General features: G+C 34.7%; 1 protein-coding gene across 1 annotated transcript in view; it reads left to right on the top strand.

Moving 5' to 3' along the window:
* CDH12 (cadherin 12) overlaps positions 1-24,145 on the top strand; it is a 497,894-nt gene that overhangs the window by 349,171 nt on the left and 124,578 nt on the right. The window contains exon 4 of the mRNA XM_015854453.2: positions 2,645-3,060. Coding sequence (XP_015709939.1) covers positions 2,830-3,060 — 231 coding nt within the window. The 5' untranslated portion in view covers positions 2,645-2,829. The remainder of the gene's footprint in view (positions 1-2,644; positions 3,061-24,145) is intronic.

The following is a 24,145-nucleotide window of genomic DNA, read 5'->3' as shown; positions in this document are numbered from 1 at the left end:
CCAGGCAAGCACCCTGTAATCATGGAACAGGAGAGCAATGGTAGTTTGAAGCATTTTTAACTGAATTATGGATTAACATGATTTTGTATGCTGTTGAATGGATTGAAGAGAGAAGCGCAAAAAGTAATATGAATTGTCAAATGAAGTTGTTAATAAAAATAAAAATACATTTTAAATATTAATATATATTCCCCCTCCCCCCTAGTGTCTTAAGTTTCTGTCTTAAAGATTCATTTGCTGAAATAAAATTGATTGGAAAAAAAAAAAATGAAATGCAAATTAAAATACTTTTGTTGTTTTAGAGAAGTATCATGAGCAAATAGGAGTTCTTTCATTTTTGATGCTTTCTGAAGGTAGAGTACAAGGACTCAAAAAACCAGCCTCTCTAGTCAGAACAGAACTGTATAATAGGAGCTGAAGTTATTTTTCTAGGGATTTTTGTTTGATTTTCTTCAAAACTCATTAGGTTGTTTTGGTCTTCCAATTATAAATCCTTTCTATTTAGGTACTTTAGTATGTAGGTAGCAAACATTTCTGTGTTATTTATTGCTATGCATAGTAATAATATTATGCATAAGGAAAACATAAACTTTGGCAGTATTTGAAAATGAGAATATATATATTTATGCTTAGATACTTTACCGTGTCTTCTTTCCCAAGGTCCATATCATGTCATCGATTTTTAAACAGAATTCTATTGATTTGGAAGAAACTTCTGCTTAAAAATCAATGGCACAATATGGCTTAAGCCAAGTGGCGAATTTCATAGTGGTATAAAATGTTGCTTTTTTTTTTGTTGTTAAAATGTACAATGCATCCATCTTAAGTCCTAGAAGCAATATTTGTTGTACCTCATAAACAGTAGGCCAGAGAGTAGGCTGCTGTTTCATTCATAGTTTGCAGGTCTTAATGAGACAGGATTACTAATTCATTCTTAAGTCTTCAGTCCACACTGGAATTTAAAGTTTGTTAGCATAGGATTGTGGTTTATAGAAATGCTGGTTGTCAGAAAACAGCTACTGCAACATATAGCTTGCTGGTCATTCACCCTCAATGAAAAAGAATCATGGCATGGAAAGTATTTGTCAGATGTCATGGACACTATGAAAACACAAAAGTTTAGGTTTAATACCTTAATCAGGGCCAGCATAGACATGGTTAGCTTCATGAAAGCCATGCTCTATTAATGGAAAAACTGATGGCTTGAAAGAGTAGGAAGAATGAACACAAAAGAATTTGTGTTGCCTCAGTACTTACTGATGCCCACTTTACAATAAATGTGTATGTGCTACTGTTTATTGGCTAATTCTAAATTCTAGGATAACTCCATTTGTTTCAGCATGAACTGTAGATTTATAAATCTTTGCAGTGTCTTTATTCTGGGTTGTGCCACAGCATTTTTAGATGGCATGAGTGCTCATTTTCACAATTTTTTATTGCTGCTGAATTTGGAGCAGTTGCAAATGACAGCTAGGGGTTCAATTTACGTATTCTATATTCCATAATATTTAAATATTTACATCCTTTACTACTGTCATTTTGTTAATTTCAGACAATGAATCAGAACATTTCATAAATACTAAAAGAAAGCACCTCTGTTCATTATACTGTGGCTAGAAAACAGAGTATTATTTATCATCTGTCTTTCTGTTAAAGTGGTCTGTAGTGATATAAACAGAGCAATGTGAGAGCAAATAATTTCCTTCAGGGTTTTTGTTTTTTTTTTTTTATTATTATTATTATTTATTTATTTTTTATACTTTCTCAACCGATGGCATTTGGCTGCTACAAGAAACACCACAGTTTTGTCACCTTGATGTGATGGTTCTTTCCCAGCCCTGTAGTTCGTTAGTGCTGATTTATTTTTAATCTGTGTACCTGGCATTTGTAAGTATAAATGAATGTCACTGTCTTATCTTACTGGCTTCTGCATTGTTTCAGTTTTCTACATTGACTACAGATCTATCATTTGCTCCACGGATCACGACCATGGGTTTTTTTAATGCGTTTTATAGTATTTCTGAACAGCAACATAGCTACCATTTTTATACAAGCCTTGTGAGAAGAGAACGTCTGTCACAGACAGCATATCGTGTGTTGACAGCTCTGTGGTGTTTAGCTGCATGGGCACTGTTTCCCACTTTTTTAGTTTTCACAAGGTTCATACAAATCTGCCTTCCACGGTTTAATGTAAGCTTTGTCCATATCCATCCACATTCATAGGAGGAAGATGTGGCCAGTATGCTGTTCTGGCAAAGACAAAAAGCAAAGCATTCCTGCTTTTGAGAGTGGAAGAGTGGGTCCTCTCTTTCCCAGTATTTTATGTCTGTATCCAGAGTAAACATATCACTGATGGGTGAAAGTTTTGTGAGATAACAGGGTCATAAAGCAGAGGGTATGGGCCTGTTCTCATCTAGACACAAACATAATGGCAAGCAGGGCAAGAATGATCTATTCCTGTGCTAACTGCACCATATTCCAGAGCTGTTCAGTGCTACTACATTCAAAACAGTAATTGCTTTTAAAACTGTGATTCCTAAGCTTTTCTTTCTGTCTCTAGAAACTAACTAGGTGTGAGAATTTTGATGAACACTTCAATGTAATTTTACGTAATTTGATGTTGCCATGTAAATCTCTTTTATAGGTCCCTTTAGATGGAATTTAATGCGGCAAAAACCTTGTCATCAGAAGGATTAATGCCTGCATTAGCATTTCCGCAATAAAATCAGAAGCTAAGTGGTGGAGGCCACAGACACCTCAAACCTGGATTACTCTGCTCTGCATTAAGTGCTGGAGTTTTTATTACTTGCTGTAGGGAAGCCGTTGCCAATGCTTACAAGGAACTGCTTATCCCTGCTTCTCTGGGTCCTGTTTGATGGAGGTCTCCTAACGCCACTGCATCCACAGCCACAACAGACTTTAGAAGCAGAGCCAAGAGAAAATGTTGTCCCAGTGCCAGGGAGGAGGTCGTCTGCCCAGCGAGTCAAACGAGGCTGGGTATGGAATCAATTTTTTGTGCTGGAGGAGTACATGGGCTCCGAACCTCAGTATGTGGGAAAGGTAATTTTTTACTCTTTCTTTAAAAGTTGAAATGATACAGACAAAGAATGCAATGTTCTGTAAATATGTACCTGTTTCTGATGGGGCAGATCTTCAGTTGAAAGTAGTTCCCTCTGTCCATCCCCTTCACCATTCAGCTTCTCATACAGCTGCAATAGTCATGATTGCTATTTTTAGTGCACAGGTTTAAAACATTTGCTTTCTTTCTTCATATGTTTATCTTATTTCCTTGTCCTTGATTTTAGGATAAAACTTAAATTTGGGAGTTTTCAGATAAGTTTGTGTTACAAAAAGCATAACTTTTTTTTTTTTTTTTAGTTTACATGATTTTTTAACAATGAATGTCAGACTGATATCAGGGAAAAAGATTTAAACCCAGAAGTCTCTAGCCCAGGATGTGCAGTCATTTCTGTGGTTGGTATTATTACTTCAAATTGGTTTTCAGTATCCCTTGCTTTCCTTTCTGATTGTTCACAAATTATTTTGAACGTGATTTATTGCTTCATAATTCAAAAGTCTTGCACTATAGCTTTTATTCTCTGTGTGTAAGCACACACTCATGCAGAGAATTTATGCAGTTCTTTCTTATTATGTGACTACTGTTTCCATAATAGGACCTCAGTAGTTTGATAGCTGGTTGTTTGAGGGGTGTCAGGGTGGATTTGGATAATAGAGCTTTCAGAAAAGATGGCTTGATATTAGACCTGAGAAGAATAGGAGCACAGTATATAACTGCACGCTATGCATGATTTTCAGTTTAAGTAAAGCTATTATTCAATGAAAATAAGAGGGCAAGGATTAATTTCCTGGGTCCCTAAATGCCACCTCCCTAGACAGCAAGATTCAGATTCCAAAAATACGGGTGTCACCTTTCAGTTTTAAATTTAATACTGTGGCTTTTTTTAAATCTTTATTGTTATTATTATTAATGTAGAGACTATGAATGATGATGTTTTGTTTGTTTATTTGTTTCTAAATATAAATAAAATTCACAGAAAGTTAATTTTCCCTCCTTCCCTTCCAGAAAACTATTACAATAATGGGTGTATAATCAGAGCAGCGTAAGGCTAAATTTGGCTCATTAGGTGCTTGGACAAACCAGACAAAAGTATTCTTGAATATTACAGATGTAGGCACCAGTGTTAAACACTGGAATATATTAGCCAGAAATATTTGAAAGACAGTATGTTTATGTCGCGAACATAATATGATGAGTTTCATTTACAAGCTGAAGATCCCATCATGAAAAACAGCATCTTTGTATCATCCAGTTACTACCAATTCTCCTTTCTCTGAAACCTTTTTTTCCTTCTGGCCACCTACTGAAGAGGCAAATGAGGACTCTAATTACACTTGAAGCAGTAGCACAGGCAGTGTGATTGCTGTGCTTTTTACCTCTGAAGACAGAGATGCTAACGCTCTATCAATGTGATTCATTAGTTTTTATTCGTTTATATAAGATAGCCTGGGTAGTCATTTAGTATCAATCCTGAGCAGCCAAAATAATATTATTCTTGCATAAAATTGACTATTATCAATACTGTTGAATTTGTGCTTGTAAGCAGCTTTAAAATTAATAGGATATTTCCATTAACAGTAATGTTTGTCACATCATAGATTTACTTGGTATGTTTATTGCTCATAAAACTTTTTAAAAATTGTTTCAACTTTCTGAAAAATATGTTTTTCAAATATAATGTTAAGTCAAATTGCACTGTAGCACAAATGATAGCAGTGTTTCTTGAAAGGTTATCTGAATGAGAGAACTTTGGAAAAAATTGTTCTGTGAAGGCCAGACTGTGAAAGACATGCATTATGTAAATTCACAGTTTTCAGGGTATCAAAATACACTCAGAAGCAGTTAATCGGTATCTTTATGTCATATGTACTTTTTTTAATCATAGAAAAATTTAAGATATGAAATGGTATTGAGTTCTTACTTGCAGAAATAATTGTTTGGTGTTTGTCATAAGTTAGCATTATTCCACAACCATATATTTTCAAAATAATTCTCTTTGTAATATTACTGTGTTGTATTTTAAAGAGATATTGAAAATATTGGAGTTCAGGATATTTCAGGAATTACAGTTTATTTTTATCTTCATCTTCCAGCCACAATAGCTGGGCACAATAGAGTTACAGCTGCATAGGAACTCATATTGCTTATTCTGGAACCACTGCACTAGTAATGTCACAGTAATTTATAAATAGGAGTTTAATGTGTCTATTAAATCAGTGACAATTTCACTAAATATTTAGGGGTGACTAGTTAATTTTGGAAGCCACCTGGAAGAGCACACAGATTTACAGCATTAATGACAGCTGTTATTGGCCAACAAACTCCATTCATTTTATGTCTGTTTTTAGAAGACTATTTCAAGAAGTGTCAGGATACAAATCAAAATATAGTTCAGAAACTGATGCAATCTAGCTCAGTTAGAGATCCTGAGATGGTGCTTCATGTTGACACGTGGTAAGCTGACATTAATAAATAAACAAGTAAAAATTAGTGCACTTTGTCATTTAACCTGATTGTTAAAGCAAGGGCCTGGAAATCCTCTGCTTTGATAGTATAGAGTGCCTTAAAGATCCAAACAAAAGAGAACCTTCCTTACTAAAGACCCATCAAGAATACCTTAAAAAGGGAAACTAGAATACAGTGTTGCTATGTGATTTCTGCAAGTTAGAGGAATGCTAATAGGCTTATTATGTACTGTGACATGTACCCTTTTTTACATATTTGCTGTGGTTTCATTTCTTAGTACTACGAAGATCAAGAAGGCTATGCAAAACAGCAAATATTTAATAAAATTGAGAATGTATTCTTGATTATTTTTTTGTGCCAAAGTATAGTCCTCACTGAAAGGTAATAGAAATCATCAGAAGACTTGATTTTCAAGTACAGCCTTGTCTTAGCACAGTCTAAAATCACTAGCAAGGTAGCAGTTGGAACCGACCTTATAAAAGGATAACTTAGGGAGGTCTGTCTTTGATGAAATATTATAAATCTTGCTGAAAATATTCTTCATTGCTCTGTTTCAATAGTCATATTCAGAGGCAACATAATAAAATGAAGGTTCAAGATAAAAAGTAGATGAAAGAAGTATAAGTTCTTCATTAACAAAATGATACCAGCAAAATATCAATTTTTAGTTGTTAGATGTGTAATGTACTTCATATATTTAAAGGTGTTTAGCATGTAGCACTATTCCATTTACATATGTCTTTGTATTTATGTATTCCTTTATGTCACTGTCTGCGTGTTAATGCATTAGATCTTTTTCATACATTGTGCACCTACACAGAATTGTTGTGGCTGTCCTTAAGAGTGCGGGGACAGGCAATTGGAGACTTACACTGAACACAGGCTAGGTGCATTGGAAAATATTGCAAATTGCTTTTCAAGGCAATAGACACTTTTTTTTTTTTTTTCCTGATTTTGTTTTTCCAGTGTGCAACAACTAAATATTATCAGCTTGCCAGTTTATTATCTTGGTAATGAAATACTTATGTTTTGCATATTTTTGTTCTTTTAAAACTTCATTATATTGTACCTGATTACAAACAAACTGCTTCAGATTTTTTATTGCTTTGGTCCCCACTTCCTAAAAAGTGTTATAGTCACAACTGCCCTGGGGCTGTACAGAATTCACACAACAGCATGTAATAATGCATAGATGGAAAATATTAACTCAATACTGAGAAGTCTTTATTTTCTTCAGAGATTTCCTCATATATCAAGGCAGAAGCTACAATAATCGGGTGGAAGAAGAGCTTTATATCTGTGACCAGAAGAGTGCTTTTCTGATGCACAGTCATTTATCCTCTGCATCTTAAATATGAACACAGAACTCATTTATGCATTTTATAGTGGATAGTTTTTATTTCATTATATTAAAATTAATGTAGACCACCTTCAGTGAGACTTAAATCAGTACCTCTTTCTCAACTCAGATAGTACCATTCTTTTCCATCATGGGTGAGTGTCTGGGTGATAGGGCACTCTGAGGAAAATTTTGAATTTTTCAGACAAAGAAATGTTTACTACTATAAGCACTGAGTTGATCTGAAAGAAGGAAAGAAAGAAATAGAATTAAGGAAAATAAATGCTTGCACTGAATTTGAAAGCCACTGCCCTTTGAAGAAAAAAAAAATAAATAAATGAAAGCCTGAGTCTCAGTTGATAACTGTACCACTGTTAATTGACTTTACATATATATGTACATATATGTATGTATCTACTAGATTTCTGTTAAGACAGTCTTGACAGTATTTCATTTAAAGCTGTCAAGAGGATTTTTCCTAGTTTATCATATTCTATGCCCAGAAGTAACATTAAAAAGTAACTGGAGATAGGCCTGCAAATCATTTCCACTTAACATTTACATGGTATCATGTTCAAGCAGGTGAGAAGAGTTGTTGAGGGACCACTGTAAGTATTATATTAATTCCCCTTAGTTAATAGTTTCTGGGTGATTTTAATTTGAAAGATCTTTGGAACAGTAATTATAGGAATAGTTCACAATGTCTTTAACCTGCAGGAACTCATATACCCTACTCTGTCTGCAGACATCACAGGGAAATTCTTGATAAGCCTTTGAGGGTCTTAGATGATAATTTAAACTCTGCACAGCGAGTCACACATGATTTTAGCCTGGCTTAGTAAATGAACTCACTGAGTTTATACCTTTTAAATTTTCAGTTAAAAGCATCATCACAGTTTGTTACAGGTAAGAAGAGATGGAGGGAAATGAAATATCAAAAAGGTTTGATAGGAATCAGAACTGGAACCAGATCTCTTAACTTTGCTTATCACTGTTGAGATGAGACCTCTGTCTTCATTACTTATTGCTGTCTGGTGAAAAAATATGATGACTCTGAAAGCTTTGCATCTTATATGTTCCATAAAGTATGTGAGATACAAAGATGTTTTGACAGCTGCACATGAAACTCTGAGATAGGTGGAGGTAGAAATGCAAAGCTCCGATTAGCAAGTCAGACTTTCATTTAATATTCACTTTTGCAAGTTCATCTTTTTACAAGGTGTACAAAGCCTCAGCTTTACTGTCTGTCTCTACAGTGTGGTAAAGATGAGCAACCTGCATACCATAGAATTTTTCTTACTGATCTTGTGACTTTACTCACTGATCTACTTAGGTAGCTTAGAGCGGGAAAGTTAGAATCAGAACACTGACAACACCACCTTCTGGGGACATGGACAAATGAATATAGTCTGCTTTTTTAATCAAAGTGAATTTGAAGATTTTTAATTTGTTTAATCTAAATCTGGAGTTTGTTTGAGGGTTGATGAATCGCGTGGCAACTAGAGAGAAGCTCTGATGCTCATCTCAGATACAGACAGGTATGTTATGCATATTGTTAACTTAAAACTGAGTTCACAACTAATAAAACATTAAAATATCAATGACAATTGAACTTAAGGAGTAACTAGCTGAGTTTGCAAGATCTCCTTTCTGGAAAAGCACCAAAATGCCTATTAAGAAATGAAATAAAATTACCTAGACAGCAAAACTTGGAAAAGTATGAAATGCCTGTAGTCACTCCTGTATCTGGAGGACAGTGTGTTAACCAAAGTACTTAGGAGGTTCAGAAATGGAATAAAGTTTATGATCACTGGAACATATTTTTTATGAAATTGCAGCATGAAAAATCATCACTGAAATTAAAAAGAAAAATAACATATGAGTATAGAATATAATTATTATAAAAATTCAAACCTAAATGTATTTTTTTCTAATAAAGGGCTGAAACAAAATCATTTTCCTAGCAAAATGTAGGCATACTTTTCAAGAAAAGACAAAAAAATTCTCAAGAGTTGTCTAACATCAGCCTGTAGGGGAAGCAAATAAGCAAGGTTATTGATTTTTCAGACACCGCAGTTAGTGTTTGTGCGTGAACATAAAAGGAAATTAAGACAGTCGGGACCGAGAGTCTCATAAGGTGCTGCAGTCACATCTAGCACAGTTTGCTAGTCAGGGCCCCAAAAGCATGAAATTCCTGAGCTGCAAAACCACTGTTCTTTCGAAGTATATATATCAAATCACAATTTGTATCTCAGTCTGAAACAAAAGCAATGGACTGGGAACAGGTTTTATGGCATGTGCAGTTCCACTCTCTCTCACCCACCTCCATGTTGCAGAGGCTGTAAATGATCTGTCTCTCTTCTTCCTCTAGAGATAACCATCCTCTAATCCTTCTTGTGCCTGACATCCACTCTGTTGCAAAAAACACCATTTCTTTGTTCCTTACACTGGGTCTGTTACAGATAAAATTAAATTCTGAGGAAGAATTTTAGGTATCTGGGATATCTGCAGCTTCTGTTTTGATTTGAAAAAAGCCACTTGTACCCAAAAGCTTGCTTACTTTTTTCCATATATGCTGGTGGAAATGAAATGAAGGGAAAAACTTCCATAAGTGATCCTTGTCTTTGTTCCACACTACATTAGATGTAAAACTATAGATTAGATTTTTATTTATTTTTTTCCCACTAGGAATAAACTGCAAAAAAAGAAACCATCAGGAATGAATAGTCAAAAAGGAAAAAAAAAAAAAAAAAAAAAAAAAAAAAAGTGTTAATAAGAAGAGTAGAACATAGCAAGAGGAAAACACAAGAAAAAAATAATTAATGAAAAAAAATGGATATTGATCAAATTATCTTGAAAGTAGAAAATATTTTTTTATAAGAATGCTGTTGCATAGTTCTCTATTTCTCGTTGCTGAACATTTACCTAATATAAATGTATATTGTAAAGCAATGATATTGTAGAGTTATTTCCAAAACAGGGATTAGGCTGTTTCTATGGGTATAAGCTGAACTCAGGCATGAAAACAGTCTAACTGAAAGTTGCCCTTCTCTTATTTTTTTTTCAGGATTATTTTTAAACAGGCACAAAGCCTTGCTTTGGTTTGCTGTGTGGTAATGGAAGTATCAGTACTATGACTGTCATGTGGCAGTGATTGATAGATAAATTACAGTGTTACACAGGCAAGAAGGTGAAAGGCACAGAGATGACAAACTGCTGGATGTCCTTTCCCTCCCCTACCCAGCCCTGGGGCTGTTATCTCAAAGAAGGTGAAAAGGGGAAAGTAAAGTGGAAAGACATAATAAGAAGTGAAGAAAATATCTATCCAGCAATGGCACAATTTGAAAGTAAATATAATATAGTTTTAACTATCAGTTACCAGCTTAAACTTCTTTTTCTTCCAGAGAAGGTTTCATTTCAGAAGCGTATAGAAGGAAAAAGAAGGAAACCCTGCTGACTCTTGCTGTACTACAAAATTTAAAAAGGGGACAAAATTAGTTTGAGTAGAACAGATGGAATAAGATGTAAAGGGATACTCATGAAGTAAGATGGTAAAATAGAACAACTTTCAACAAAATCGGAAATTGTAGTAATGAAGTTGTAGATAGAAAGAAACAGTAATGATGGCAGTCAAGATCCTGGTCTTTTAGAACTGGTGGGACTCGTGCCCCAGTGGCAGGGGCACAGGACTGCAAGGGATGCTCAGTACATAACACTGTGGTAGTCTCTTGCCATGCTAATGTTTTCCATCACTAGATGAAGTATAGTGTTTTTCTTCTATGTTTTTCTTTTCCTGTGCTTTGTTGTCTTCTGAAATTACTGGCTTCACCGATAGTTGACAAAATGTTGTGGATTGAGCCATAGCGTTATTAACCTAAACAGCAAATAAATGCTTTTTCAAAATACAGTATTATCTATTTGAACAGTTATGTGTAATAGTTGTTCTTACACTTCAACAAAAGAAAGAAGCGTGCATAGAGAACAAAGGAGAGCTTGGAATAATACTCATGTCTTCTAGCACTGGCTTTAATTACAGAGACAATTCCTTTGTGTACATTGTATTCTTTTTAGCTCAGTCTCTGAACATGTAAGCTACACTTATTACTGATAAAGTTGAAATACTGCCATTTTTACTTGGTTAGTGCTTGTTGGGGAAAAAAAAACACAAAACAAACAAAAAAAAAACAAACAAAAAAAACCCCGCAAGATTTTCAGTGATAGGTAGATTATTGATCCATAGTGTCACAAAAACACTTAACTGATCACTGAAAAAAAAAAAATATATATATATATATACCTGCTTTTCATATAAACATACTGCATCAGTAAGGAACTAGGTTGGAATCTATGTGATTTAACATATTTACAGATTTTCTGAAAAAAGATTTGAGTATCCGGGTGTTTGTGACTGATGCTAAGCTGTTTGAGCTAGTAAAGACAGAGGCTGAATAGTAAGAATGGGAAAAAGACCTCATGAAACTGAGGATTAAAATAATGAAATTTTATAACAAGTCAAGCATACTGGAGAGGGGAATAATTCCAATTTAATTAATAAAACGTTGTGCTCTGAGGCAATAATGATCTCTCTCAAATGAGACCTTGTTTTATAATACTTGTTTGCATGTTTGCTCAGTGTGGAGTGACTGCCAGAAAGCAAATAGGATGTTAACAATTCTCAGCAGCAGAAGAAGAAAATAAATGTTGTTAATAGGGTCTTGCATCTGAATCTCTGGTGAACCTGTATCTTCAGCATTGGGTCATTATGTTGGTCTTGTCTGCAAGTGTTTCTTTCATTGTGCTGAAAGTCCTTTGAACAGTTTGATGGGCAGGGATATAGTCAAGGAATAATTCATTTTTCAGTAGAAAAGTAAATTTACTTACATATTTTGCTTAGGGAAAAATAAAAATTTTACTTCTCATGTGTTAAAAATCACTAACATCTGCAATGCTTTACATGGTAATGTGCTATATAGCAGTTTATTAAATGTGGATCTATTAATAATAATATTAGATTAGAAATTTTAAAATAGTAGTGCAGGTCAGCAGCTACTGTGGTACTGAGAAAAATGTCTGTCTAGCAAGAGATTTTTTATGCTGTTGCAAGTACTCTGGCTGTGCATGAATGCACATTTACTCAATGTGCAGCGACTGCCAAAAAGCAAATAGGGTGTTAAGAATTCTTACCAGCAGCAGAAGAAAATAAATGTCATTAATACAGCTATGTATGAATATGTGGTGACATACGCAAGCAACTACTGTATGTTAGCAGCAGTACAAATGTTGCCATATGTCTTCTTGCTGCTGTGGATTTATCTTTTTATACAAATCTTACGCTATTTTTAGAAAATGCAGTAGGTCATTTAAAATACTTTGCAATCTGTTTTGTGAAACTGAAATGACCTGGTAAAGTAGATAAGAGCTGAAATCACAACACGTTAGTCTGACTGCCTGATAAGCCAAAAAGCCAAAAGTAAACAAAAGGGAGCTTTTGTTATACCTTCCACTTTATTTATGTGGAAGAAGTCTTTGTTTATCTTGCAAATCCAAAAACCTTCAAAGTTCTGTATATGTTTGTGTACATTCTTTATATACTAAATAAATAACCACATAGGCAGAATAGGTGTTACATGCGCTGGTTAAATAAGGCACACCAGCCTTTTCATTTTTCTATGCCTACTTGTGTCTTCAAAAGAGTTTTTCAAGTGTGTGGTTACACATGCCTTTTAAAGAAGCTTAAGGTGAGGTAAGGTGAGTGAGTTTTCTCTTCCAGTATCTCAGAGAATAAGGTCCACAAATGTGTTTTAACTAGCAAATTAGGCATGACCTGCTGGAGAGGAGCTTTGAAGAGAGGGACCTGGGTGGACAACAGGTTGTCCATGAGCCAGCAGTGTGCCCTTGTGGCCGAAAACGGGCCAGTGGTATTCTGGGGGATTAAAAAGGCGTGGCGGCAGGTCAAAGGAGGTATCCTCCCCCTCTACTCTGCCTGGTAGAAGTCTGCATCTGGGGTTACTGTGTCCAATTCTGGCTCCCAGTACAAAAAGACAGAGATCTCTTGGAAAGAGTCCAGTGACAGGGGACACAAGATGGTGAAGGCCTTGAAGAGTATCTCCCCTATGAAAGAAAGGCTAATGTTGAACTGGATCTGATTTAGCCTTGAGAAAAGACTGAGAGGGGACTGATCCAGGTACTATAAATATTCTGAAGTGTGATAGGGGCTGATTGGTAGAGCCAGGCTCTTTTTTGCAGCAGTGTGAGGAGACAGGACACAACTAGTTATCTGGGAAACAGGCCAAGTAACTGACACAGGAGTTTCAAACAAAGGAATGAGATGCGCAGAACTCTTTATCAGTGAGGGTGATGGAGCACTGGAACAGGCCTGTTCCAGGGGGTGTGGAGTCTCTTCTGTGGAGATATTTAACACCTCATGATCTCTGGAGTCCCTTCCAACCCTATGGATTCTGTATTCTTGTGGGGGGGGTTTTTTTTGGGGGGGAAAAAAAAACATTTTTGCCCTTTGATCATGGCAGTGAGTAAACAATATTCCTTGGGTATACCATTCAAGAGAGGTTGCTCTATTGAAATTTCTCTAGTGTGTCTACATTTCTACAGTAAGTTGATTTTTAGTAATTCTTTAGCTTGTGTCTTTATGCTCATGTAGAATTATTCTGTTGAAGATAGCATATATTTTAGTATTATTTCATAGCACAGAAAGCAAAATCATTTTCTTCAGGATGTCAAAATACAAATTTAGATAGTTAGGTTGACACATTATGTCCAGAAAAACAGCTTATTTAGCTATTATAGTTTATGTGAATAAAGGCTTACAATTGCTTACAATTGAAAAAAAAAAAAAAAAAAAAAAAGTGGTCCAGAGTAGCCTAATTGCTTTGTGTTAGCAAAGTGCAAGACAAGATAAAAAATCTTACTGAAATTATTAGTGCAATGTTTATTTTCTGGTATGTTAAAGGACTTTTTCAGCACTATAATATAAGCCAGTCAATAGCTCCTGCTTGTCAAATCCAGCTGTATCAGCCTACAGCTGGTAACTGCTGCTCGTTTAACCCTAATTGATGCTAGTAGTAGAGTGCAAGAAGAAAATCAATGAGTGTTTGCAGAATCAGGAAATTCACACATGGGCCTAATGAATTCTGACAGACAGTGTTTGTGCACTTTAAGAACTGTAATAAAGATGCTGAAACCTTGAAACACAGACTTGTTCTACAGAAAGCTTCTATTCAGTAAAGGTATGTGCAATTGTGATATTTAAATAATACACTGTTTATTTTGAGTAAGTTCTATGTGGATAGAGTAGATTTGTATTATCAGAAAGTTAAAAGGTAATTACATAGTTGTTGTATTGGATAGAACAAATTTTTTGCATAATGGAAGAAAGATTCAATAATAGATTCTTTTTTTATATGAGATAAAAACAAACGTTTCTTTATGATTTTGAATATGCTTATTTGCTATGTCTGAAAGTTATGTAGACCTTGGTCTGAATTGTCCCTACTGCATGATGTATGCTTCAGCAACCTGAGTGTAATTCTCTTACATGAGTGTGGTTATAGGTACAGAATAGATTTGTTATTGGGTATAGTAAATTTAAATATGTCGTCAACTAGAAAAATAAATTATTGATTAATGTTCTTTTGTTTTGGAGGACCTTTTTTTAGGAAACTGTAACTTATGTTATACAAAACAAATTGTTCTGTCATCTATTCTTATTCTAATCTCTATAAAATACTGTGATTCAGAGGGGTGCTTTTATGGGCAGTGATTATCCTTGCTTCAGCTTTGTGAGGCAGCAAAGTATTACCTCCGTTCCAGAGGGATTGAAGCAAAGGAAAGACTGAATTATCAGAGTAATTATCAAAATTATACTGAAACCTTAGAAACAGGAGAAATAAAGTCATTTTGATTTGTGTTTCTACTTTAAGAAAAAACAAATAACAGTGTACAGTTTGATAATGTCTCGATAGTTAACTATAGAGTTCTGTCTATGCTGAACAACATAGCAACTGAGACAGCTGGGCAAATCTGCCTACCTGGAAATGAAATAAGGGATTACTGATTAAATTTCTCTACATCAGCCCCTGCAATGCTCTTTAGATTAAATACTTAGCTTTTAAGTCCATTCCTAGTCTTGATGTTAATAATGTCGAGTTTGGAACTGCAAGGTAAAGTAAGCTCAAGGGAAAAGGGAAGGGAAGAAAAGGGCAACACTGTCGATTCCTTAATAGCCTACTGTATTCATAGATCATCAGACTAGATAACAAAATTTTTAGAATAACAGAAAATAGGCAAAGATGGTATTAGACTTGTAATATTCTGGCTTTTTGCTTTCAATTTCTTTTCTTGTGTTGTTGGAATAGAATTTGTTTCTTTAGGGAGCTAAGCTCCAGAGACTGATGCTGAAATAATGATTTCCTCAGTGTATTAAATAATTCTGTCATGCTGCTCATGTTCTTAATTATCTCCCAAGTATCAGTAGTTAAAAACCTGTGAAAAATAATGGTATAAGTAATCAGTCTATTGACATTATTTCTCCTATAGGCTAAACAAGATAGCAAGAAATGTGTGCTGAATCTGAACATATCTGATGCATTTCACAGATCAATTTTGTTTAAACTAAAGGCAAAAACAAACAAACAAACAAACAAAAAAAAACAAAAAAAAACCCACTGTCTTTCCATCAAATATCTACAAGGCAGGAACCAGTGATTTCTTCATTCTGTATACTTGTTTGGGTTCTATTGCTGTGGTTTTACATATGGATAATTGGCATTCTACAAGTTAGATAAATATGCAGAATAAATAGCTTGCTTCAGCATTTTATTTCTGGTGTTACAGTTCAGTAATACAGCTCAAATCTTCAGGAAAGAGCAAGTAAGTTAAAAAGATAAATATATGTAAAATTATGTAAGGACTTTGCAAAGCCAGTGAAATTATATTATAATCATGTACTTAAATAGCTGCAAATCATTTATGGTCTTAATATTCATGGGCATTATAAGCTAAAGAGCAGGCTGAACAGGGGCCTAAAACAACATCTAAGAAGAAAGCTTGCAATGGCGTTTACCTAAATGGAGAAAATATTCCACAAATTTTAATTATTAACATAAATGCTTGTCAGAAAAATGATTTTCCGATTCAGGGAACTAAAAATAAACCATTTCTTTCACATTGGATTCCCCTTTACTTCATCTGTTGCCAACTTTTATATCCATCTGGTGAGAGTCGTATCCCTACTTAATGAGATTTCTCTAAGTTTACAATACAAGCATAATCTAATGCTCGCTTCTGTTTTGAGCTGTGTCCAAAAATAAATAGGACCTTTCCTTAAAAGAAAAATCTTTTTGAGTCTCTCAAATAAAAAGATGGACATCATCTTTCTTACCAACTAAAGCCATGATCCTGTTTTAGAATCCTGGTATTTGTGCATTAGCTGACAGCTGGTGAACCTCTGTGAGCATTTTTGTTCTGATCTAAAGTGGACTTCTGAATCAAATCTCTTGATCATTCAGACTTGCTGCACTTTTGTTCATGTTAAGAGAGGTCTTAGTGCAGGCTAGATTTCTTCTGCATATAAATAAACTGAGGGTGTGCTACATGAATTGTCTCTTAGTCCATCCAACCAGATGAGATCTTTTCTGAAGCAAAACTCCTTGAGGTGCTTTTAGTGTGAGCATTGGTTCCTTAGCATCATCTTGTACATTCTACAGACCTACTCTTACATACTGAATTTACTTGCTAACATAGATTTAACTCACAACCCTAAGCTACTGAAAACAAGATATGGAGAAATTATCCCAGGCTAGGTGAGTGCTGTCATCCTACTTTCCCTAAACTTCTTTTAAATTCTCCTGACATTTAAGAGCAGCTGCTAAACAGAAATGATTTACTACATAGGATATCTGAACACAAGAAATTATGTAGAATGGTAGTGTGAAATATGAGAGAATAGTCTTCGTTTCAAAGTAGCTCTTAGAGATATTTCTATTAAGATTTATATTTGTCCAATCTCTATCTCATTAATGTTCCATATTAATATGCTTGTTACATTCAACTCCTTGTCGTCAAGTCCTTGAAAAGTTTAGGTTCTAGAAAATACGTTTTTATATAGTTAGTGCAAAATCAGATCAGACGGGCTAAAGAAATAGAAGGAATGAGCTACTTTTGTGTAAAACTAAAAGAGAAGTATCTGAGCAGGAATTTCAGTTACATGCACATTTGTATGTCCTGCTGTGCTCTTGAATCATTTTTTTAACAAATAACCCCCAAACTATATTCATGGAGTCTGGCTGAATAAAAGTTTAATTATCCCATCCACACATTTTTTATTTATTTATTTTTTAACTCTATGTCAGAATACGTTCAGCCATCACTGCAAGGAACAGCAAAAAAATGATGAGACAGATCACATTTCTACTGAAGTCACTGACAGAATTCCACTTACATTATTAAGATTTGATGTCTTTCTGATTGATAAGACAAGGCCTGAAACAAGCAATTCAAAGTTACAAGAATGATGACAAAAATGAAAAATTATTTGTTAAGGCATTTGATTTACAAAATATACTCTATTTAAATAAATTTTCCACTGCAATTCAGAAAGGTAGCATAATGTCTAGTTGCAATTTTCTTTCCTTTATAAAAATTTCTAACTCACTGAATTTGTCAAGAGAAAAAAATGGTTTGGAAAAAGTGTCAAAGGAGTTAAGAAAAACAGAAGTTGGTTTCTAAATATTAGTTTACACTCTTAACATTATACGTATTCCTGTGAAGGTCAGTACTTTTCCCTGAATGCCTGATAATTAAAATATTCATTATAATTTTGTATAAATTTAAAAAAGAAATCAAAACGTATATGGTAAAGTTGAGAATGTAGGCATACATTATTCACAATCTGTGATAGAAAATCCTTGTATGTAGAGTGCAGCCTAAAATTCCATCTGTTCCTTCTCCAAGATTTTCATAAAATGAGTATTTTTAAAATACTTGGCTATGTAAAATTCATTTGCTAGCTGTTTTGCAACATTCATTAGTAATGAGTATGATTTACATATGTTTAATCATATATATATTTTTGTCCTTCCTGCCTTACCAGGAAAGTATGCTTCTGAAGGAAGCATGTAGAAAACAAGTGGGTATATGCTTGTGCTTAAAACCAGCAGGTGGGGGAACTTCATTTAGTTATTTACTTTTACACTGATAAAAGATCTAGATTCCCCTCATTTGCACTCAGATTCCTGTGTCTTAACTTTTTAGAGTTTTTATCTTTAAACCTTGATTGTGATGACCCAGTTTTGTATGGGAGGAGGACAGCTTTGCTTTCTTGGTGCTTGCTGTTGAGACCAACTCCACTTCTTCAGGATCAGCTGGAGATAGTGAGACTGATCATTTCTTAGGTGTTCCTAGCTTATTAAGTAAGATGATTTGGTGTTAATTTCCCTGATCTTCCATTGAGCTTCTATGGTCTGAATGAAAAACAGAATGCTCATCTACAACTGCTGTTGTGCTGCAAGGCAGCTAAAAGATAAATCACTGACATTAAAGTCACTGAATTTGAGTGAATACTGTTTACAAATTGTACTGTTGAATTACTTCATACCTTTTATTTCTTTGTCTTTGTTTCTTTTCCTGTGAGTAGGGATGATAATGCCTTCTGTAAGTTGATGTAGAGTTATCGTCTGCAGCTGTTCTATGCATACAGTTTTGTAGAACTGGAGTGTATCAGCATATGCATCATTAGCTTTCCTTCGTCAAAGTCCATAATACCTCCAGGACAGGCAGTGTATTGTTACTTAAATCCTATATGCACCCCACAGTGCTGATATGTGCTGCTAATTTGCTGTTGCCGTGACTAGATTATTTCTTTGCTTGTCCACAGGGAGAGTACTTTTCCATCATTTTCTCAGCAGGCGGTATTGCTCAGCAAGGAAATGTAGGAGTTCTTATGGAGCAAGTAGAGAAAGAGCTGGTGTCTGCTGCCCTGGCATAGCATGGCTTGTCACTTTCTCCTATGGAAGAAAGATAGCTGTAGTGGCAGAATTGCACAGAATGCAGTTAGTAATATTGGGAGTACAAAGGTTTATTTGCACTTTTGGGAAGCCATCTGGCAGTACCTTCCCTCACCAGTTCTGTTGAGTCTGCTGAGGAGAGGTGTGTGTCAGGGCACTGTGCTGCAGTGATGGGGGAAGGTATCCTGCAGCTGAGATGGATAAATTGGATAAATGCAGTTTTTTGACCATTAGGTATGTACATTTTCTTATTCAAGCTGAAAAACCTATTCACCTCTTGATCAAACTGTACTAGGTCAGAGTTTTTACTATAAAAGAATATCCCAAGGAATACCATATTTCAGATGACTGTGCCATGGAGCTGTCAGTAATTGAGTCATAGAAGCCAAGTATTTTCACCATAAGTTCTCATAACAGTTGACTACAAAATGGATACTGCGGGAAGTCAGAAGTGCTGCACTACCACCAGATGCAGCTGGTATACCAAATTTAAAAGAAAGTAAATTACCATTGCCCTACGTGCCAGCTGTTCCAGTAATGAAAACTCTGCTATGCAGAAGTACCGGTTAAAACAAACTAATCTTAAGATTATTCTTATCTTATGGACAATTAGTGTTGTAATGTTTTGTTAATCATACTAGTAAACTGAATAGGTCATTAAGTAAATGGGCAATTGAAAAAATATGTATCTTGATTTATTTATAAATTTCAGAATCTTTAGCACCGCTGATTCTATTCTTTAAAAAATAATATTGGTTAAAAAAAATAAAATAATATCCAGTTGAATTTTTGAAGAAGAATATCATCCTGATAGGATTTTAAGTGTACTGGGACACATTTTATTCATGATTTTATTTCAAGCAATTTCATTCTGTGGCAGGTGTTTGGCATCCCACAACACCAATTCATGCTTCCTGCAAATATATCATTAAAATGAAAAATATGCACTTTTAAGATACACATGTAGTAAATCAAAAGCTCATTTTTTCTTAAATATTTTACTTCATCTGTGCTGGATGATTTTTCAAAGCGTATTTTGCAGCACTCAAAACAAGGCCAACTGGATGGCAGCAAGGGATTAATCTATTCTGAAAGCTTTAAAAGGTCCACTGTAAGTGAATGCCTTATTCTTTTCATACCCCTAAGCCAGCCTCTCAAAAGGTAAAGGGTGTAGCTCTAAATTGGATCTCTGAGTAGCTCAACAAGGATGGATATTTCCCTGTATGAGTACAGAAGGTGAGAGAAAAAACAGGAAACAAATCCTTTTTCTTCTCCTGCTCTTATTGAGTCAAAATTCTCATTGTTCTTTTAATGAAACAAGCTTTATGGAGCAGGTGGCTGGTTCAAATAGATGTGTGTCCTGCTGTGGATAAGGGTTTTGGCACTTACTTCTTATACCCTATACATAAATAAATTGCAGTACTACAGAGCAGTCTTGCATGCCTTTCTACAGATGGCCTGCACACTGTGTTTGACAAGATTATAGTGTTGTGTTCGTAGATTCTCATGCCATGATCCTTGTCCAGAATGTAGACCTTGCCTTCTGAATGAGATGAGAAAATATACCTTGTCCTACTGCTTGATTTACTTTTTTTATTTTTATTTACTTAGTGAAAACTATCTTGTAAGACACTGTATTGAACCTGTACAGTGCATGACCATGGAAGATAAATCACCTTCAGATATCCCTGAAAGAAATGAGATGTTATAAAAACTCAATTTACACTGAAAATAGTAAAATACTAATTATTAAAACATTTTGGATTAGAAACACCACCTTTGCACACATTCAGTAAATTTTTATTCATGGAGCTATTTCCCCCTCAAAAAGATGAGTAACAGAAATAATTCCTGTTTTCTGGCTAACTCATTGTCTTTTTCTCATTCATTAGTTAATGAGTATAATTACCTGTTCATTCTTTGATTTGGTTTAAGCAAAAGCACTTTGCTTATACATTACGTTCCTGAATGAATTTTTGCAGTAATTGACATATTGTTCTATGTAAATTAGACTACATTATCCTTTATTGTTCAATTAAGTTCAATTTATGGAGCAAATATTGCTAGTTTTGTTAACAAACAGATACTAATTTGTTTAGGATTAACTGATCTAATTCTGAATAGATGTAATTGTTCTCTGATCTTAGTAATGAATATATAGTTTATTTAAGCATGCCTTTCAAATATGGTTAAAATTAATCATATTTCACCGGATTGTGTTTTCTCAGAGTGACTTATTAACTAAGTGAAAATATTTTTTTGTCATAGAAAAAGGAGATGTGACATTATTATTAGTCATGAGTGTTTACAGTATCATTTTAGAGAAACAGGAACATGTTTATCTGTCTTGGTTTCTGCATTAGGAGCAAGGGCCATAAGGTGAAGAGCTTAACAATTAAGTTGAGAATCTTTGAAAATGTAAAGGAAAACTGCAAAGGTAGATTATGTTTGATACAAATAAATGTATTATATATCTGCTCAGAGATATGATTTAGCAAAGGGTTGTTAGAGTTAGGGTACTATGGTTAGGCTGCGGTTGGACCTGATGATCTTCAAGGTCTTTTCCAACGTGGGTAATTCTATGATTCTATGACTCTTTAAAATTTAATCTGTTCTAATATTCAAATAGAATGTGTGCAAATTTCTTGTCATGCTAAAAGAGTACTTTGTAAGAAATTACTAAAAATGCTTCTTTTTTTTTTTGAATATGACTTCTTGATTTTAATCAGCAACTATCACAAATTGAGGTAAATTTGGTGGTCAGTAGCTGCAAAGTGTATCAGTTAGAGGAGCTTTGCTTCTGTGAACATTAATAAATAGATCAAACAAGCATTACGGAACAAGGCACTCCTCCACCAGTAGGATTTCACACTAATTTGTCTAAGTAAAGTCTTATAGTTAAAATCACAAAAAACAATATTTGATCACGTTTAGCTTACCCCTTTCCATTCTTGGAAAATTATTTGAGGTTCTGAAATTGAGTATTATTTGAGGTTCTGTATTCTTTCTGTGCAAGAGCTTTTCGTTGTTTCTGTTTTCATGTCCTTGATTTGTTAAAACTATAGAAAGTGGAAAGAAAACTTACCTAAGAGTGTGAACTGAAATGAAAGAAAACATTTACTGTCACTCTGCAGGAGAGTACCCTGCTAGTACTCTGCAAGAGAGTATTCTACCAGTACTTGCAAGGGCCTAATTATTGTTGAATGATAATACAGACAATGGGAGTTTTGCCATTGACGTCCTTGAGGCCCAGTTTCAGCATTTATTGACACAGTTAGGTTCCTCTGGAGCCTGGAGAGATTTTGCCCTTGTAAATTATTTTCCCCAGGATATCTGGAAGGACCATGTGAAGAAGGATTAGGAACAAATTAACACCTCTGCTATTTCACTGAGCAGCTCTGTCAGAAAAGAGATGGAATATAAACCCACCTAGACACAGATCCTCTACCCTGTTTCTACCTTCCTCACTCTTCAAAGTCCCTGTAGCAATAACCTTGCTGCCCTGTCTCTCTGGGGTAAATGACTCTCCATGCGTTTCACCTCCTCTTCCATTCCATATTGCAGCTGCAGAAATGGCTATTGTTTCATCTTGCCAGTATGAATGTATGTAGGGCACAATTACAGAGAACTGAGATCTTACCACAGCCATGCAATCATTTCTGCCTTAAACTGCAAAGCCCTTTTATTGTTTTTATCTATTGGACTGTGTTTTCCACTCATTCTTATGAACATTTTTCTTTAGCCATTAAAAACATGAATAAATCTTGCAAGTAAATGCTTTAGCTAGAAGACAACCACTTGTAAACTCATCTCATTTTTTTTAATATAATTGCATTGGGACAATCCAGCAGAAACAATCAACATGGAGATTTATAATTGAACTGCTTGATTTGAGAAGAAATGATTTAGACTTGGGCTGTGTCTTTATTTATTTATTTACAGCTTTTTGGTACATAGGTGTGAAATTTTTAATAAAAAGAAGACGTACCAATTTTCCAGTACTCTTACAAAGTGCAGCTTAATGACATGCGAAGTACAAATGTATCCATAACTTTGAACACAAAAGGTTTTTTTCATTTGATTAATTCTGCATAAGGCTGTATAAATGCTGCTTGTTTCAAATAATCCAAGCCTGAAGAACAAATCCTGTCTGATTCTTTACCTATGCCTTAAGAACCTGTTATTATCCCATTGGAAAAATAATTAATTAAAAGACTCTATGGGGAGAGAAATTTTCTTACGTTTGCAGAACTGTCAAACAAGTTTTCAGAAAGTCAAGTTAAATGAAAATGCCAACTATGCAGTGTGTCACTTACGTGAAATGTAACAATTTACTTATTTTATTATGCTATCTAACTTACTATGCTTTAAATTATCAATACCACTTCATATACAATCTACTGAAATGGCTGGTAGTGTTCCTGAAGATCTATAATAGTATTTTGAGTACATATAACTGAATAAGGAATTGCAGATTTGACCTCTTGTTATTATTTCTAATACAGCAGAGTTGGAAATAAAACTTGTATCCCTGACAGCAAAATATTTAAGGGAATTTTTGTTTCATTTTTTCTCTAGTTTCCGTCTTATTTCAGTATGCTCCTACTTCCACTACTGATTTTAGTCATCATTATTCATGTAAGATGGCGTCAGGCTCAAGTGCTGACCCCAAGGTGGCAGAGATGGTGTGTATGCAGGCCAACAACTCTTGAAGCACTTCCATTTCTCTCGTTCCAGAATCACCATCTCAAAAACATGTTTCTGTTTCTCACTGTGTAGAATCCCTTTAATTTTATTCTCTTCTTTCTTTGTTCAGTCTACTTGAATTTAGGACACAAAATTTCATAAATTGCTACTGTGCTGTTTATTAATCAATTCCAGTGCTCTATTTACTAGATTTCTTGCTGGTTTCAGAGAAAAAGAGTGCAAGTTGATCAGATGAGAAACCACCTTCAGTCAGTAGTGGTTGGTTGTTTGTTTGTTTTAAATGGTAGCATTACTGTTTAGTTTTTAATTGTTATATCAATTTTACCTGGACCTCAAGTAGAGATGTACAGAGTACCCCAAGATATAGTGTTTTCCATATTGCTGAAACATTATTGTGAAGATATTTACAATGTAATCCTCTTCTATGCTTTCTGTGAAATGTGAAGAAAATCAACTGTCTTCTGTGGGGAAAAATGATTTCTCATTCAGCCCAATTCAGCTTTTTAACAGCTGTTTCTAAGGAAATGATGCAGC

Source organism: Coturnix japonica, chromosome 2 (assembly GCF_001577835.2).
Source record: "Coturnix japonica isolate 7356 chromosome 2, Coturnix japonica 2.1, whole genome shotgun sequence".
In the NCBI taxonomy this organism is placed as follows: Eukaryota; Metazoa; Chordata; class Aves; order Galliformes; family Phasianidae; genus Coturnix; species Coturnix japonica.
This window is presented reverse-complemented; position numbering and strand designations above follow the sequence as displayed.